This window comes from Syzygium oleosum, unplaced genomic scaffold (assembly GCF_021117445.2).
Source record: "Syzygium oleosum isolate NSW1041296 unplaced genomic scaffold, Sole_v2.1 Sole_v2.07, whole genome shotgun sequence".
NCBI lineage: Eukaryota > Viridiplantae > Streptophyta > Magnoliopsida > Myrtales > Myrtaceae > Syzygium > Syzygium oleosum.
In genome coordinates this window covers 7,352,113-7,370,425 of record NW_026607491.1, presented here as the reverse complement: position 1 = coordinate 7,370,425, position 18,313 = coordinate 7,352,113, and the positions used below count along the sequence as shown (strand labels likewise).

General features: G+C 41.1%; 3 protein-coding genes across 3 annotated transcripts; 1 reads left to right on the top strand and 2 right to left on the bottom strand.

The window, feature by feature from the left end:
- The first annotated feature begins 1,120 nt into the window (after positions 1–1,120).
- Positions 1,121–2,586, top strand: LOC115678484 (transcription factor MYB104-like). Its single transcript, XM_030601888.1, has 3 exons — positions 1,121–1,405; positions 1,622–2,339; positions 2,498–2,586. Exons 1-3 carry the CDS (start codon positions 1,121–1,123, stop codon positions 2,584–2,586), a joined length of 1,092 nt encoding a protein of 363 aa, XP_030457748.1.
- A 2,959-nt stretch (positions 2,587–5,545) lies between these two features.
- LOC115676707 (zinc finger protein ZAT9-like) lies at positions 5,546–8,070 on the bottom strand. Its single transcript, XM_030599677.2, has one exon. It carries the CDS (start codon positions 7,252–7,254, stop codon positions 5,677–5,679), a length of 1,578 nt encoding a protein of 525 aa, XP_030455537.1. The 5' UTR covers positions 7,255–8,070; the 3' UTR covers positions 5,546–5,676.
- A 676-nt stretch (positions 8,071–8,746) lies between these two features.
- LOC115678473 (probable serine/threonine-protein kinase PBL7) lies at positions 8,747–12,105 on the bottom strand. The gene is made up of 6 exons (XM_056313427.1): positions 11,887–12,105; positions 11,261–11,716; positions 10,934–11,082; positions 10,640–10,852; positions 9,729–9,878; positions 8,747–9,641 (listed from the first exon to the last, which is right to left on the bottom strand). Exons 1-6 carry the CDS (start codon positions 12,101–12,103, stop codon positions 9,222–9,224), a joined length of 1,605 nt encoding a protein of 534 aa, XP_056169402.1. The 5' UTR covers positions 12,104–12,105; the 3' UTR covers positions 8,747–9,221.
- Between the last annotated feature and the right edge of the window lie 6,208 nt (positions 12,106–18,313).

Below are 18,313 nucleotides of genomic sequence, written 5' to 3'. Positions count from 1 at the left end.
TCTTTTTCCATCTTTCAATTTGCAATATCTCAAATTTAGAAAAACTTTCTTGATAGATAAAAAAATATCTCATCTAGTTTAGGCATTTTAAAATTTGTCATTTTTGTGCACATGTATCCTTAAACTTTCGTACTAAAACTTTTCAACTTCCTACGTATCAATCATTCTGCCAAGCGCTTCAATTCTAAATGGACAGAAATGCACCCACCCGTGATTTTTTAAGTATTTTTGCCAATTCTATGTTGCTTTTAAACTCAAGACAACTTCATTTTTGTGCCCATATATATGTGTTTTTTAAAAGGGAAAAATATGAAATTGAAAAGGAAAATTGAAAGAAAGAGAGATCGAGGGTAAAATAGCGAGGGCCAGCGACCCTTGCCCGTGGCACCCCATCCCTAACCCTACTGTCCTCCTTTTGTATTTTTATATTTTTTTTTTTGCAATTTTCCAGATTTCATCTTTATTTTCATTTTTCTATTTAATTTATTTTCGGTTTTTTTCTTCTAATTTTGCTGACAGGGCGTCACGAAACAATTTTGTGTTTAACTATTAAAAGACCATATTTGACTAAAATTATAATAAAAGAAAGCCATATGTATATTTTCTAGTCCACTTGACAAAAAGACCGAGTGCGCGACATTGATAAGTTTTAGCACTTAAATAAGGAATTTGAAGTTTTAGGACTCATCCTGTAATTTATCCAAAAGACCAACTAAGCCTAATTTGAATTCTCCATGAAAAAAAAATGATTCAATCTATAGAAAAAGATATAAAAAAGTTTATGGTGACTCTCCAATGTCAAGATAAGACTTTTTTTTTAAGGAAAAATGTTAAGTGTTTAAAATTTTATAAAAAGAACAATGCGAGAGACATCGTATGCTAAATGAAAACTTTAAAATTTGAATATTAAGTGAAATCCGTATATATCTTTAAATTAATTTTCTGCGTTAAAAGTTCTCATAATAGGTGTCGCGTTGACCTTTTGTTTGACTCGAATTCTTTTTTAGATCAGACCTATCCACGTCGACTCCCGCTTCGCCGTCTTGGTTTCCATACTCTCTTGGTTTCCCTTCCTCCCCTTCTCTTCTTCTTCTCCAGCATTCCACTCCGTTGCGTTCCAATGCCGAAGAGAGAGCGGTCGGCAGTAGGGGAGCTCATGAAAGGGCCGTGGACGCCGGTGGAGGACGAGATACTGGTGCAGTATGTGCGGGAGCACGGAGAGGGCGACTGGAACCGCGTCAGGCGCCTCACCGGCGTCCCTCGAAGTGGCAAGAGCTGCCGCCTCCGCTGGCTCAACCACCTCCGCCCCGACCTCAAGAAGGGCACCTTCTCCGACGAGGAGGAGCGGCTGGTCGTGGAGCTCCACGCTCGCTTCGGCAACAAGTGGTCGCTCATAGCCGCCCAGGTGATGGATTCAATTCGGATTCCTATAACCGTTTGTATTGTATAAAACTTAGTGGGATCACAACCAACTACTCTAAAAATTTAAACAAATTGTGGCATCATATAAAATTTTATGAAAGCACGATCAACTGCTCTAAAAGTTTAAGATGTCTTACTTGAGGCAAGGTTTAAATATTCTGACATATTGAATCACATATGGAAACTGTGTTTCGCGCAGTTGCCGGGACGCACGGATAACGACATCAAGAATTTCTGGAATACTAGGGTGAAGCGGCATGAGAGTGCCGGCTGGCCGTTGTACCAGGCAAATCCAAACATAGGCCGCGCACCGATCGTTGGCCATACTACTTTCTTGCCAGCACAGAGCCCTAATTTTCTTGCGGGTAATGTTCCAGTTCCTCCAGGTTTTGTGCAGCCCAATAGGAATTCTGCACTTGCATACGTCCGAGAAGCGATGCCGCCTTTTATCCGAGCAGGCAGTAGTCTCATAAGTGATCTGCCGCCACCGTTCATTCGATACGCCCATCAGAGCAGCGAGACGATCGCTGCGCCAGGTTTCTCGCCTCTGCATAATGCTGATTTTGAAGGCAATCGCCATCTGCCCTCTGGTGCCCGTTATGCCCCGCCTTTCAGACCCGTTTTCGGGACTAGAATGCCGGAGCTCCCTTCAGGCCAGAGTTTACAAGCTGGACAAGGTAGTCGGGGCAAAACATCCTCTCTGCTGCTGCACCAGATTGATGATACGAAACAGCATCCGCATCCGCTTGCAGCAGAAAATGTTATCAACCCACTGCAAGCGATCCTGCATGCACCGCAGTCGTCGAAAACTACAAACGGAGATTTGGATCCACGATGCAACGAAATCAGCACTGAGGGTCATTCTGCGTCGCCAGCATTCATAGAGCAAGCTCCTGATAGCAGAGAATCATCAATCGGTGAGATTATTACACTTTTGTAGGCTTTTAGGTTTTCGAAACAGGTCTAGCATTTACACTTTGGTTTTTCTATTATTATCGCAACACTTTTGTAAGCTTTTAGGTTTTCGAAACGGTCTTGCATTTGTTTTGGTTATTTCAATCCCCTTCTTCTGCAGGACCTAATTTGAATCCTGAAGCACAAGCACGTCGTATTGATGCAACTCGGCCGGATGCTCTACTTGGACAGTGTCAGTTTTTCGCCTGAAAAGAAATCTGGCCCAACCTAGCAAATCTGTAGGATTTGAGGATTGATCACCAGCATCCAGTTAACACGGTATTAACGACCTTCATATTGTTTCTTAGGCATCTATGTGGATTCGTTAGAACTCAAATTTTGCAATGTAGGCGTTGTATTATTGTCTCGTATTCAATACAAAGGTTATATATATATACACACTAGTTCTAGACCTGGTATATTGACATTTTCGGACATGGAATGCCGCCGCTGAGGTAACTCTTACTACCCAACTCCATTACACACATTCGTGTTAATCTTCTCCTATGGATACGTATCTAATCCACGGTAGGTAATATGAGACGAGGGTTGGAGGTGATCGGAGCTCGGGAGAGAAGTGAGAGGTGACGTCCCGGAGGTTCTTGGGGCGAGCAGAGGTCAAAACCCTCTGCCGAGAGTGAGGGAGACCATCGATTCGGTGCTCGATCGCCATAGCGACCGTCGCTCTTCTCCTTCCTCCGCCACTACCTTCTCCATCGCAACTGGTCTATACGTTAAGGACGCAGCTGAGAGAAAGGAGCGGTTGGATCAGATTCTTGTTCCGATGTTCGAACACTCACCGTGAGCAAAGTATCAAGACACTGGCCAAATCTTGATATTTCTCGACTGGCTCGTTCAAGATGAGTTCCTTTTTCCAATATTTCATGGAGAGTCTCGCTGACATTATCTCTCGAAAAGATGATCGTTAGGCGTACACTAGGACGAGGTCTTTCGGAATGTGAGAGTGCAATCCACCAATATTTACCGGATGGATTAAGGAAGAAGTACGATGTGATTCTGGAGATGCTTTGTCCATGTATTTCACATCTTTCTTCTATCATACGCCAAAAATGTCAAAATTTATATAGGACGGGCCAAATATCGAGTGAGTTAATCTAGGGCATCGCTATTAAAGATGCGAAAGTTGATTTTTGCAACTAAACTAGAGAAATAAACGAAGATCAATAAGGACACCAAGAATTACGTGATTTGGTCTGAGTGTCGGTGCTACTCAACCAACTAATCCAATATAATCGGAATTTTTTTTTTGGTCGAATAATCGGAGAATTAGAGTTATATTAGCTCATATGTTTGAGAGTTTCTCATAGCTAGATTGCACTCAAGTCTAAAGTGTTTATAAATAACTCAATTGGATGCAAAACTCACACCGCAAATCACAAATCACAAATCACCGGTTGTTGAACCTTCTTCAAGAAACGTCCTAATTCTTTTTTGCTAGTTATCTTTTGAGCGGCTTCTCTTAGGCGACTAAGAGAAAGTCCACTGCATGACTTGCTGAGAAAGTCCAAATCTTGGTCAACCGGTCAAACTTGTATAAAAGGAAACCACCACATATCTTGTGCCCCTTTGTTTCCCTTTTTATTTTGACCGCACAGAAGCTCCCTTTCTTGATAATCTTTGTGCGGTCAAACTAGGATAGTTATCCAACCCAATAAAAACAAATCTGAACATACATATCCTATATGGCCTTTAAAATATTTCTTGGATATATCTTCTGACCGGATCGGGTTCCATAGACGATTTAAACTCGAGGCATAATTTAACATTAGGAGTGTATGGAAACTCTTTAACAAAACAAAGCATTCTTTAGACAATTATATCACCAACGTTAAAACTACAGTACAGTAACTTCGTCAAGCCTAAAATGATGCTAACTAGGAACAATCTCGTGAAAACAATTGATACTTGCCCTCCTTACTCCTTTCGTCTTTTGATGTTTGAAGTGGGAGGGAGGGAGGGAGGGAGTGACAGCTAGCTGGCCACACAAAATGATCGAACGATATCTTTTATACAACCGACTTCAGTAGTTTTCAGTTCACTGCTATAGGTTATAGTTCATTCCGTCTGACTTATATCGATCTTCTTACTTCCAAGTTCGAAACTCGAAGGTGATATTCTGCCGAGACCAGTCAAGTCGACGGCTCATTTATCTTGCAGGACCTTCCCTTCCATCTACTTGAACATATTGTGGTGTGCCTGGAATTCTCTGTTTCGCAAAATTATTTTGGTGTCGACTCCCCAAAAGGACTCTTGTGACTGATTTGGGAGGAATATCGCGTCTGTGACCACATCTACCCTCCTTGGAAATGTTATCAAATTGTGCCTGCTGAGATGTTTCCTGCGATTTTGATCTAGTCTGTCTTACTCGCTTACCTGTGTGTCAAATCACATATTATCCGTCCTCCAAAGGTAGGAACTTTACGAGCTGCCTTCGGACCCTCTACTATGCCTGTCAATGGAGTCCATTTGACTTGACCAAATCTCGACCAGGTTTTGTTACTCAAAATAGTTCGCTGAAAAAAAGTTGCGAGTTTCAAATCTGCAGCATTGAATGGTCCTTTTGTTTTTACTAAGCAAGATTTTAGCAACTCGTGATTGCCGAACCTTAATTAGACGAGTTGTCTGTCCTGGAAGCTGGATAATGAAAGGATTTGGAAATGCTTTTCATAGTAGAGAGAATCAGCAATGACCGACGAAGGGGGCACTAAAAGAAATGAGATGCAAAAATAAAGCAACGGCGGCATGATCTAGTCGGTACTCATACTCTGACCTCAAGTGATTATGAACAGAACGATCCACGACCTGTAATCGAAGATGTCTGTGGGGTGCGACTTCATATGTCGAGGACTAATCAGGTCTTTAAGCATCATCGGGTAGTAGACTAGATATTGGTGCAAAACAGAATCCTAACTCTCATTTGGATGTGTCAGCAGCTTATCTGACCAATCCAATCCGACTCCATATCATCCAGTACACCATGGCTTACTTTTCCTTTCAATCCCAGTACTCTGGATCAAGGTAATCACGCAAACAAAATAGCAAGAAATTCTGAATGAACATTGAACCGGGTACCTAAAGCACATCAAATGGAAACGCATATGCTTTTGAATATTGTTTTAAAATACAACAATTAGACAAATATGAAAATTCAAGCAACCAAAGCATTTGCACTAAAGAATTTCGGAAGACATAGTTAAGCAATGGCTACTCGAATCAATTTTACTGCAATTACTTATTAGGAAAGAAGGAAATGCCAATAACCAGCTCAGTAGATCAGGCTCAGTTGAATCCAGAGATGACGCCATCTTCCTCATCCGTTGGAGGAGGTTCGTTAAGATCAAAAGCTAGCGCTCTAGGACCGCTCTGGCTAGCTTGATCTCCTGGCGACACGACTTCGCTTGATGGGGGGCCCTCGGTTTGTCCGACCCAGTGGCACCTCTTGTGTCCCCCAAGTGCCTGACCGGTTGGGAACTTCTTGCAGCAGATCTCGCACCTGTGAGTCATGACATCCTCCTGCGCAAAGCTCGTTGCGCAATTGTTGGTTTCTGCCACATGAATTTTGGGACTCAATATGATTTTCTTCTCGGTACCCGAAGCACCGGTGGATAAAGAGGCTTCTGGTGGCTGAACAACCCCCCTTTCTTTGTTGTGGCTGGATCGATGACCACCCAGCGCTTGGAATGTTGGGAAGGTCTTATTGCAGGTCATGCATTTAAACCTGTGATGTGTCAATACCTTGTCCTCCTTAACTGGCATCACTGCAAATTCCTTGTTAGTGCTGAGATCTCGAGTTTCACACATCCCACTTACCTTGATCTTCTTGTCAGCCTCTGTTTTCGGGTTGCTCTCCAACTTATGACTGAAACTCTCCCCTTTTCTGTATTTCCTAGACCTGTCTGCATATTCCAGCTCATAGTCCTGATTGCAAACTGCTTTGAACGAGCCCTCGCCTTCAACATTAGTTGATTGTTGGATTCGATTTTCTGTTGGCTCTAGGTTTTGGTTTCTAGGCCCTGGAAGCTCTTCCTCATCAAGCCTACGCTTCCGCAGTGGACTCTCATCATTGACTTGGTCATCAGATATGCCCGATTCATAAGAAGCAGCACATGCCAACTTCATGAGGCCATGAATAGCCTCAGGTTCCGAGGCCATCAAGCTTTTCCTTCCTCTTTTCTCAGTCCTGGACCAGCTCGGCAAGCCCTTCAAAAGATTCACAAAGCATCCTGAACTTCCTGCTTCCAAACAAGCTGCGTCTTGATCTGTGGTCCTCTGGTTCACGGATTCGACTTCTCTTGTGCAAGATCCGTCCTTTTCTTGGGCCGGAGGCTGAACCCCTCTCCAGTTCCTCTCAGGATGGAACCTCATGTGCCCGAACAATGATTTCATGGAAGGGAAGCTCCGGTCACAGATGTAGCAACTTGGTGTCTCCTCGTCTTTCTCTGTACAATCAAAGTCTCTTCCTTTCTCCAGAGCTGGAAGATCCTCGGGGACATGCTTCTCACACTTGGCCTTCTGCTTTCTCTGCCTTGACTCGCCTGTTTTCTTCGAGCTGCTCGCCCTGTTCTTCTCTTGATTGTGGATCCTGATGTGGCCCCCAAGGGCCTTCCCATTCATGAACTCCTTGCCGCAGAATTCACAAACTCGGACAGCTGCCGGAGGAGGCTCCTCCTGCTCGCTCGGCTCGCCCTCTTGCTCCGTTTTAGATATCTTGAGCTTAATCCAGAGCGGGTCTTTTTTCGGCATCTGGCTCCAGGATTCCGATCTTTCCAAAGGATCGGGTTCTGCCATCTTCCTACGATCTTGATGGGGTAGCTGCACTCGCTCTGTCTGATCCTGGCTTCCTCTCAGACCATCCATGCGAGAAAGATCAGAAAATTCAGGATGAACAGAGAATCAAGAAGCAGCAAGAAGAACACGAGCGCACTCCTAGGACGAAAACGAAACCAAAAGAAGGGGATGTGCGAGGACGGGGTTATTTTCTGTTTTCGGCCAAAAAAAGGGAGCCAAGAAGATGAAGAGAGAAGAAGAGAGAAGAAGAGAGAGAGCTGAGAATCGCCCACCAACTCCAGCAAGAACTCAAAGAGACGGTGTTATGCAGTGTGACTAACCAGGGTTTGAAAACAAGGGAAGAAGAAAGATCATAAGTAGAGAATCAGCAGAATAAGGGAAGTGAATAAAAACCAGCTCTTGACTTGATATGTTCTTGAGAGGGGAAGACTGAGAATGCCAAAAGGATTGGGTCAAGAATTTCTCTCTCTCTCTCTCTCTCTCTCTCTCTCAGGATCAAAATCTTGGAGAGCATTGAGGTCAGTGTTTCATTAAATTACCAAAAACATAACAGATACACAGTCACGCTGAAATCTTTATTGACATCTTTAATTGTAAGTCTTTTAGGAAACCCTTCTCCGCAATGGAAACTCTTCGTTTCGGTTTCTGAAAAACACGGCTTCTCCTCCTAATATCACTACAATTTTGACAGTTCAGATCCTATTTCAGTCTGTCTTTTGTGCTCTCTCCCTCTTCCTTTTTTTTCTCATTTTTGGCTCCTGTGCGGATCAAGAAAAGAAAGCTTATCTGGGTGTCTTGTAACCCAGCATGGCGGGCATTGATTTAGCCTGAGTCTTTTGCCATGGATTGGATCGGAACCGACCGCAGTTCGGAACCTGCATAAGGATTTTTGTTTTTTTTTTTAGCGGATGGGATTGATCGCGGCACAGGAACTGCACGGGAACTCGTGTGTTTTATTTGGTGGAACCCGACCCGAGTCTCGCAGATTCTTGAAATGCGATTGAGTGAACCTGATAGAATGAGTCCGTACGATTGTTGATATGTCGTGCAAGACTTCTTTTTTTTTGGCTAACTCCCAAAAAAGAAAATGTTGACGTAGTTACCACGAGATACCGAAGTCGAATATAATTTTAATCTCGTAATTTTAAAAGACAGTTTAGGCTTTTAAAACATGCTAGCTCTATATAGAATTTGGATAAGGATCGTATAAAGACAGTTTAGACTTTTAAAACATGCTAGCTCCGTATAGAATTTGGATAAGGATCATGTAACCGAGGCAGTTAGTTAGTTGTATAATATATATATATATATATATATATATATATATATATATATATATATATGCGTGTGTTCGTATCTACTTAATTTTTGGCTAGAATATGTATAAAATGCTAACACAGTTTTTGCCATTTCATCAATGTTTCAAGCAAAGAATTCAAGGAGCCAATTTTTAAATACATGTAACCCCATAATTTGGAATTGAAGTTGCTCTTATATTTTCTTGAATATGAGAAGGAAAATGTCAATGGCATATCGGGTCGGGTCCAATCCGTAGTAATCGTACTAAAATCAGGTTCGTATATATGAGTAAAATCCGACATATATTGTCATTACTTGAGCTAAGAACATAAAATGGAAGTATTTTTAACCGAACGGAAAATAGAATACATATGTGTATACTTTGTTTTAAGAGAGTGATGTTATTTATTTTTTTTCCATAAGTTTAAGAATCAAACGAAATATGAAAAGTCACCAATAATTATTGCTTGAATCTATCGAGTAGAGTATTTCATGAAGAGATTTGGCGGGGGCTTGCTTTGCTGATGAGCTTTGAAACTTGGCACGAAACGGCTGGCAGTTTCGTCGCGAATTCGAATCTCATGGACCGTCTTCTTCAACCTCCCTCTCATGTGCTTCTCGATTGATCTTGCCAGGGTTCATCGATCTTCGATTACGCCGAATTCTGCAGAAGATTTGTCTCCGACATATTCTCCGGCGAATTGGAGCTCAACTGCCGAAGAACTTGTTTGCGAATTTCACTTCATTCGATTCCTAGATAGGAAATTTCGGCAATCTCTCTCGTGTTTTATCTGGCCAGGAATCGGAATCATTGCGGGTAATGGAGTCTTGCACTCTAGGTTCTTCTTCGTCGCCATCGTCGTCCAGTGACTCTTTCGGGTACTGAAAGAGAATTCCTCGCTGTGAATTGTGCGACTGATATTACTGCTTCTTGATTTAGTCGCTGGTGACTTGAGCGAGAAGAGTCTTGTCAGTTTGCTCGCACGAACTTTCCAGTTCCCCTCTTTCCTCGAGATTTGTTGCTTCGGTTTGTCCTCGGGATCACGCATGCCATTCTTGTTCGGCGATCGGACTTCAATTTCTGACAGGACTGGAATGATTTCGTCCATCATGAAGCTATGTTTCCTCTCTGATATGTATTCCAGGGTGGATGCCACCTGAAGTAATGAGAGTGGGAAATGTTCTGTTGCTTAGTGAAATGGATGATGAAGAGAGGTAATAAGGCTTGCGTGATTGAGACTTACCTTGTCCATGGCTAATCTTTCGTCAGGGTCTGCGGAGAGACAAGTTCGTGCGACTTGAACCATCCAGAAAAGCTGCTGCTCGTCATGCGAGTTTGCAATTCTAGGGTCAACCAATTGTCCGTACATTCTGTCTTTCAGCAGAGGTTTTGCCTGCAGATGCATGAGTCAAATGGATGAGCATCTAAGGGATATAGTATTACTTGCTTTCGATACATGTGAAGGAGATTGATCTGTGTAGGCGAACAAGGTATACTGACAGTGACAGTATTTCTGCTTTTAGCTTCTTAATGTAGTTTGTGGGTATTATAAAGCTCCCCTTGTACTTTATCTGAAAACTTAAAAATGAACATGTGAGTTTTGGGATCTTAAGGAGTCAAAGTATCAAAATTTCTACAAACTATCACAAGTACCTTTAAAGACATAACATACGTACGATTCACTCAAAAGAGTAAAAAGCGAACAATTAACTCGGAAGAGTTGACCCAAATCAAGTTTTTAGTCATAAGTACCTAAGCGGTTGAGAAGTGTTCTTATAACACCAACCGAGCTCGCATACTGAGCTTGGTAGCAGCATATATGGTATATCTTTTGGCAAAAGCATATTCAGGAAAGAGTACATCAGGCCTTGCGAAATGATTTGATCTTAATTATTCTAACTCCTAATGAGGACACACATCATTCGCTTATCAGGGAAACTAATTCCTTCAAAGTTGGAGCCAATTTGGAAATGCATGCGTGGAACTACTAAATCTGTTGATAGGGATTCACCAGAAAGTTGAGAAGGATATGATCTGAATCAGATTGGGTACCAGATTATGGAATGATCTTAGTCTTGTTGCAATGTTGTGAGTCCACGTGATTTTACCTACCTGATTTTACACATTATACTATGTAATGATTATGGTCATTACCCAGCTTTCTAGACTGGTTCCATCCCGCATCTTTTCTGCAGCACTTCTTCCAGTGAAAAGCTCCAATAGCACCACGCCGAAGGAGTATACATCTGCTTTGGTTGAAACTCCCCAAATCTCTGTATGTTCTGGAGCCTGGTATCCCGACTTTTCTCCATTATAATCCGAGTGATCCGACTTATGCTTTATTCTTGCTAGCCCAAAATTTCCTAGCTGAGAGTGCATTCAATAGATACATTACTAGGCATAGTGTCGAGGATGTGCTGGATGTATAATATTCTTTTAAAACAATACCAGTGGTTCAAGATCGTGAGTTAGAAGAATGTTCTTTGCTCTGACATCCCCGTGAATTATGCCTGCTTCATGGAGATAACGAAGTCCTCTGGATGCACCTTGGGCTATTTTCATTCTCTGTGCCCATGTCAATGGTTTACAACCATATTCTGCATCGTGCCAGCAGCTTCAGTCAGGGTAATTTTTAATTTCTTCTCTGATGGCCAGGTGTTTGAATTATTAGCAAGAAAGACCCTGTACATGTATGCATGTTTGTACATGCATAAATACAACCACACACACATCATAAGCAGAAAGATACAACGAAATGACTTTTTGTCAACTTACTTTCCGCATTTGAAATGTAGGGGTCAAGCGAACCGTTGCATACGTACTCATATACAAGCAGCCTGGAGTTTCCTTCTGAGCAAGACCCCATCAGCATGACTATGTTTTCGTGTCTTGCTTCAGTTAGTACATCGACTTCGGACTTGAATTCCTCTTGTAGCAAGCACACTTTCTTGAGTTCCATAACTACCATTTTCAGTTCATTGGTCAACTGACCACTGAAAGTAGATCCAAAATCATCATCATCATCATAAAGGGAGCTTTTGGCCGAAAATCCAGCTGTAGAATCTTCCAGTTCTGCATATGTAAAGTTTTTCTGGAACCCGAGAAGGGGCCTTTCATTCTTGCAAATCGTGCATGTGACATATTTGAATCTTCTCTGACCTGGCCACCTTTGTGTCCCTTCTTGATTGGTGCTCTCTGTTGTCTCTGGATCTTGGCTGGATTCGTCTAGTCCTGCTTGTCCATATCAATCATCATAATTTGTTACTGTAACTTTTTTGCCTCTTCTTTGATGTTTGGTGTTTGTTGTTGTTAGGGGTATGGTTAGCTGTAATCAGGATATGAATTTGGCAGGGAAGTTCATGACTAATGAAACTGAAACTGGTGAAGTGACAAGCACTTACTGTCTGGGAGAAGTTCTATGCTGAATAGATCTTCCATCTCCGGTGATCCTGGCATCATTTCATCATAAATTATGTCAATACTGTGATGTTTCTCCCTGTGAAGCATGTCAATCCCTGCGACTCTTGGTGCTCTCAACTTCTCAATGCTATGGTCACCTTTTATCCGTGATATTCCACACGAAAGCTTCTGCAGGAAGTAATTTCTGTTCTTTTTCATCTGCCTGTGTCATAGGTGAATTAGAAATAAAACCAACAGACTTAGAACATTGGGCATTATCCATGTAATGGGCAATTCATTATATTCCTGCCTTGAAAGCCTTCATTCTTTAATTGTCTATCGTGGACACTAAAGCCATCATTTTTATGGTATATTCGTTAGTTGGCTGCCGTGAAGCCTTCATTTCTCATATTGATAGTTCAATTGATCTGTCTGCTAAGTATTCCCGTTTTGAATATACAGCGAGGTAGTTTTTAATTAGATGAAAAGAGTGGGGGATGCAGGAGTGCTTGCAATCAAGATGTCCATATCAGTGTCAGATATCTAATTGACTTTCCAGTTACCCATTTCATAAGAAACATATTGTACTAATAGGTGTAGCCAAACCCTAAACTATGCACTCCATCATGGAAGAAAATTTGCACTTGTAGTGTAGAAATTCTGTTGATAGCTGGTACTTTTATCCATGATTTAGCTTTTTCCTGACCTGTCAAGTATCACCCATGTTGCCTTAAGATTTGTGGCTGCCTCAAGAGCTGTCTTCTTAGGTGAAGGTCCCACGGCCACCTCTATTCTAAACTCAATCTGAAACAACAAATGCACAAAGTCTCATTAATTTTGCCAATTTGCAAAGTAGGCAGGCACCATCTTTACCACAAAAGCATGGGCTTTTAGTCGAGCTATACTGCTTTACTATCTTAGCTAGTACTTGAACAGATGAATAGGAGTTATCAGTGATATGCCCAAAACTTAGAATCTTGTACATTCATGAAATGTGAATCAAATAATATTTCTTAGTGAAGAATTCAGATTAAATTTGTGCTTTGTTATTGCTTTAAAAATGATCTACCGAACTTTATTTGATGGGTATGATTTTGATGTATATCTGTAGTCTGCTCTTTATTCTATTTCTAGTAGTGATCATAGCTACCAGTGTCTTGAATATGGAACTCTAAACCTGTTTTATTTATTTATCCCGATTTGGTACATTTTATAGAGAGCCGCACGGAGTTCTTTTTCTGCTGTCACCTTTATGGTAATGCTCTGTGGTTAATCTCCGGCAATTTTATAAGTGAGAACAATGCCGGAAAATTGGGATGACATAGTTCGAAGGTTTTCTTGAGATTTGTACGAGTTATTTGTACTTCATGTAAAGAGTGCAAGTCCCTATCACATCTCCACTTAGCTATTGATCGTCATGAGGCAACAACCTTGAACCTCATCTATCAAGAATTTTTATTCCTACAGTTTTCACTTATCGGCTTTCAGAATCTGGATAGCTCTTGTATTTTACACGAGGGTCCCATGTGTTGCTGTAGGCCCTCTGATTATATATGGCTCCTACTGTAAACTCTATTAAAATTTCTTTCCCAGCCTGGACCTCATCTGCTTGTATGGCTTTTTAGTTTTGACTGTATGGCTTTTATCTCTTGCAAGTAGAATCTGCGTCCTAATTTATTTGTTCACTTAGATTCATGCAGAATATTATGTTAGTGCATACTTTATGTCGAGCATCAATTTAATGAGGCATCAAGAGCAGGAGATAAGTCGCTACCTTGTGTATCTCATACAGCTTGCTGACTTGAAGAAGTTCAATGTTGTTTTCATACTCTTCCTTCTTCCTTAGTTCTTCAGAATTACCTTTTTTCTGGTTTGCTCGGATCATTGAACCTGAGTCATTGCTGCTCCCGGATCCCACTGGAATGAATTCATTCACACAGAGATATTAGTGAATAGCAAGGAACCTAAACAGAGGCGTTTCTTAAGATATCATCCTGTTTGCATTATTCACATGTTCAGCATACAGACTTCTGCTTCTTTTCCTACTATTCTTTTAGGTGAAAAAATAAATGAAGCCTATGAGCTTTGATTCACTATCAGGAAAGCATGTAGTAGGGGTGTTAACCTTTCTTCTTCCTTTCGTACTCACTCTGGGTGTTAGCTTGACGAAGAACTCCAAGGACAGTGAGCTTATCTCCAGGCTTCAGTAGAAGTTCATACAATGCCCACCTGAGGGAAGATAAAATTAATTCTCGTGATGCATCATGAATCACCACCACTCTTTGTGTCTCCATAGATTTGCCTTTCCAAAGTTGTCCATCTGAAACACTGGAGGTCATGTTGAATACAGGGTTCGCAGAATGTGAGGATGGATTGGCTCTGCTGTTTGGCCACCGATTGTGCCTAATCTCTGTCTCTAGCACATTGCAGCTTCTTTCATCGTCGTTAAATAGTTTATTCGCTTTTATTGTTGTACTAGGAAAATTTTGTTTTCCAGAAATCCAGACATTTCGAAAGTTATGATCGACACACAATGAAAGAGCAAGCTTAATACAGAAAGCATTAGGAAATTTATAGCTCAAGGACCTGGCAGACAAACATTGGATCGGTCTAAAGTAATTTCGCAGGAAGATTTTCAGCAGGGAGATTTTACGAAGATCAAGACATGGTTCAGTAAGAAGGAATGAGTTCGTGAAGAGAGAAAGGGAGCAGTGGCGAGTCGGTCACAAGCATCTGAAGCTGATTGAAGTGCGCCTACGATGGTTCTGCGGCTCCTTCTGTAGGAGGGATATTCTCTATATCAAGTATTTTGCTTCGCCGACTGTCCCATTCTTGAAGGTCCTCCATGGAGGCTTTGCATTCAATAGCTGCAAAAGAGGACAAAGTTGGAGGAGATTTCATGATGAAAACAATGTGTTCCATAGATGCTCACAAAGGGTATACATAGACCACCTTGGCTGTGGGTATTTGGAGGTGCCTCCCTAGGCGATTGCATTAAGGTCTGTCAGCTCTCGTGACAAGAATTTTAATCTTTGCTAGCACGTTATTGGCGTTTGGTAGACAGGAAGTTGGTTCACGCTTCATGTTTTCTGTTTCTCTTGGTTGTCATGTTGCGATCTGGAAATTCTGGTTTTTAGTACACAAGTAATCTTTTAAGTGGAGATGTTCGTCGATTCTAAGCAGATTCATCTAGGTTCATTTTCGTCAGGTTCTTTTTCTGCATGACTGCAATGAATCTTGCTGCTGAGAATCTTATGGCAGTTGAGCATTAATCTTTTTTGTCTAGCTAAGCCAATTCACCATTAGCTGTGCATTGGGACATGGCACCTTGGTACGTACGCCACCCCGCTTATGTTTGGCTACGCCTTTACAGGGATTCGACATGATTCTTACTCGATCCATGAGACTATTTGATCCAGGCTTCCTCACACGCTCCGGCTCCGTTCCTTTCGCCAAAAATGGGACGTTCCTGGAAAATATTTTTCAAAAAGTCATTTTCCAGGAAAATGATAATATTTTCAAGTTTGTAGCTAAAACCTAAAAATAAATAGGAAAATATTTTCCACCATTTGGTATGGAAAAATCTGATTAGATTTTCCTAGGTAAAATTACCAAAAAGTTCAAAATTTTAATTATTTCTATTTTTTTTTTTCATTTTCTTTTTTCTCGAGCGTCTCGCTATGGAAGCACTAGAACTATCCTTTACCGTGGCCTCCTTTGCCGTCGACGGCGAAGAGGAGGTCGAGGTGGCAAGTGAAGCCGTTGCCGAAGAATGCCTCGAAGGAGAGAGGCCGGACACTAGAGTTTTGGGACTAGGGGAGGTAGGAGGGGAGGATCGGCCATCTTTTCAAAGAATCGAAGTTGCTGTCGCGGAGTTGGTTGATGAGTTTAGGGATGGAGCTAGTCGGATCGTCATCGTGGATCTATTATAAAGAAGCTTCGTGGGTTCGCTTCCCCTTGAAAGGTACGAGTACAGGTAGAGGTACAGAGAGAGAGGGAGTCGAGGGCGAAAGAAGATGAGAAAAAATGATTTCCTTAACTTTTGAAGGTGTTTTTTCCATTGACCGAAAATGTTTTTCTTGACTATTTTATTTCTTGTGAATTAAACCTCGGAAAATTCGGAAAACTTTTTCCTTAAAAAAGTTATTTTTCTATAAAACAAAAGGAGCCTATGCATTTTTCAAATGGATTACATATCTTTTGATAGAACTTAGTGCATTGATCCAAGGATATGAACTCTGTTGCATACAATGTAAACCTCATTAGATTAGGACCCAAAGGCCTACAAGGCTATAACCAACATTCAGTCATGTCTGTTCTAGAATCTGTCATTTCCTTAGCCGTGGTAAGAAGATAACATTAAACATCAGCATTTGTAGGTAGCTCATTTAATCATCTATTTGCTCATGGATCTTATCAAAGAGTGCATTTGAGATACTTGTTAAACATATTAAATAGGAAATAATTAACTTTTTGAAGCAATAGTATACAAAATATAAGCCGATTGGCTGTAAAGTGCTTTTGATTAGTTGCTTAACTAGTATCTCTAAGCAATCATATGGTTAACAAAAATCCTTTAGTTATTTAGATGAAAGAAGAGAGTCTTTTCGGAAGTGACGTAGTTGCGAGGGAATAATGCTAACGCTAGTTTTGATCTTGCTCATGTGAGAGGATGATTTTATATATATATTCAAGAGTTCATTGATTAATTATTTCAAGCGATATAAGCAATCATTATTATAATAATAAAATTCATCTTCACCTTCAACCTTTGAGCTCTATTCAAGATATTTCAATAGTATTGACGACATCTATCTAATGAATGATAACTCTATATTATCAAAAAAAATGGGCAAGATGGTAATTGTAAAAGAACACATAATAATCATATTATCCCATCAATCTCTTATACTTCCCAACTTAGTATTAAAGTTTCCGAATCCTCCAATAATTTAAGTTCATATTTAATTTAATAAATTGCAAATTTCTTTTCTTCATTAAGTTTTGAGATTTACATAAATTGTTCCCGAACTTTGATTCAATATGCAATATAGTCTATGAACTTTTAATTGATTTGATGTGGTCCATGAACTTCAGCTCAATATTTAATATCATTCCCAAACTTTTAATTTGTTCAACATAGTCCCTAAAATTTTAATAAATATTCAATCTAGCCCCTGAATTATATGCAAATATTCAATATTATCTTTCCATTAATTCAAGTTCATGGAGAAAATTGAACATGTATCAAAAGCATTCGACAAATTAAAATTTTATGGATGACATTGCACATTAGCCTAGAGTTCAAAGATCACATTGAACAAATTAAAAGTTTACGGACTATTCATTTCATTTTTTCCCTCTAACTTTTCTTCCCATCAGTGCATCATGCCTTTTCTTCTTGCCCAGTATTTTGGGCCCAATTCCCTAAAAAACCCCCAACTTTAGCCTTTGTCCCAATTATATCCCAAACTTTTTTTTGTCTCATAAAAAACCCCAAACTTTTACTTTTGTCCCAAATCTACCCCGTTTACTATTCATCCAATTTTTTAATATTATTTTTATTTTTTCGAATTTTTTTCTTTTTTCTTTTCTTTTCTTTTTTTTTTCACCTTCAACCTCCGGCCGGCGAGGTCGGCCCCGCCGGCCGCTGGCGAGGCTCGGCCTCACCGTTCTGTCAGGCCGGGCGAGGCCGACCTCGCCGGCCGTCTGGCGGGCCGAGCCTCGCTGTGATCTCGGTGAAGGTCTCGCCCGCTGACAACCGTGGCGAGGCTCGGCCTCGCCAAAGAATGGCGAGGCCGACCTCGCCATCGGCTTCCCTGTCTAGCCGGCGCGAGGCCTGGCCGAGGCCGAACCTCGCCGGATTGCCGGGCGAGGCCGACCTCGCCACCCGGCGGCGGGCGAGGCCGACCTGCCGGGCGACGCCGGGGGCGATGGCGAGGTCGGCCGCTGCCGTTGCTTGGTGAGTGCGTAGCCTCGCTGCCATTGCCGGGCGGGCCGACTCTCGCCGGCCCTCATTTCTCGGCGACCTACGGAGGTTGAAGGTGAAACAAAAAAAAAATAAAAGAAAAGAAAAAAGAAAAAAATTCGAAAAAATAAAAATAATATTAAAAAATTGGATGAATAGTAAACGGGGTAGATTTGGGACAAAAGTAAAAGTTTGGGGTTTTTTATGAGACAAAAAAAAGTTTGAGATATAATTGGGACAAAGACTAAAGTTGGGGTTTTTTTAGGGAATTGGCCAGTATTTTGTAAAGACTTCTAGACTCACTTCTAATTTCATTTTTTTTTTTTGGGTCGAGTACTTTTAATTTCAATTCGAGGAAACAAAATTTTTTTTTTTCTGAGGAGAGAGAGAATATCCCATAATCCCCATTGAATCTAGGGTTGTTATTTCTAGCAATTTATAAAAGGCCAATCAATTTCGGA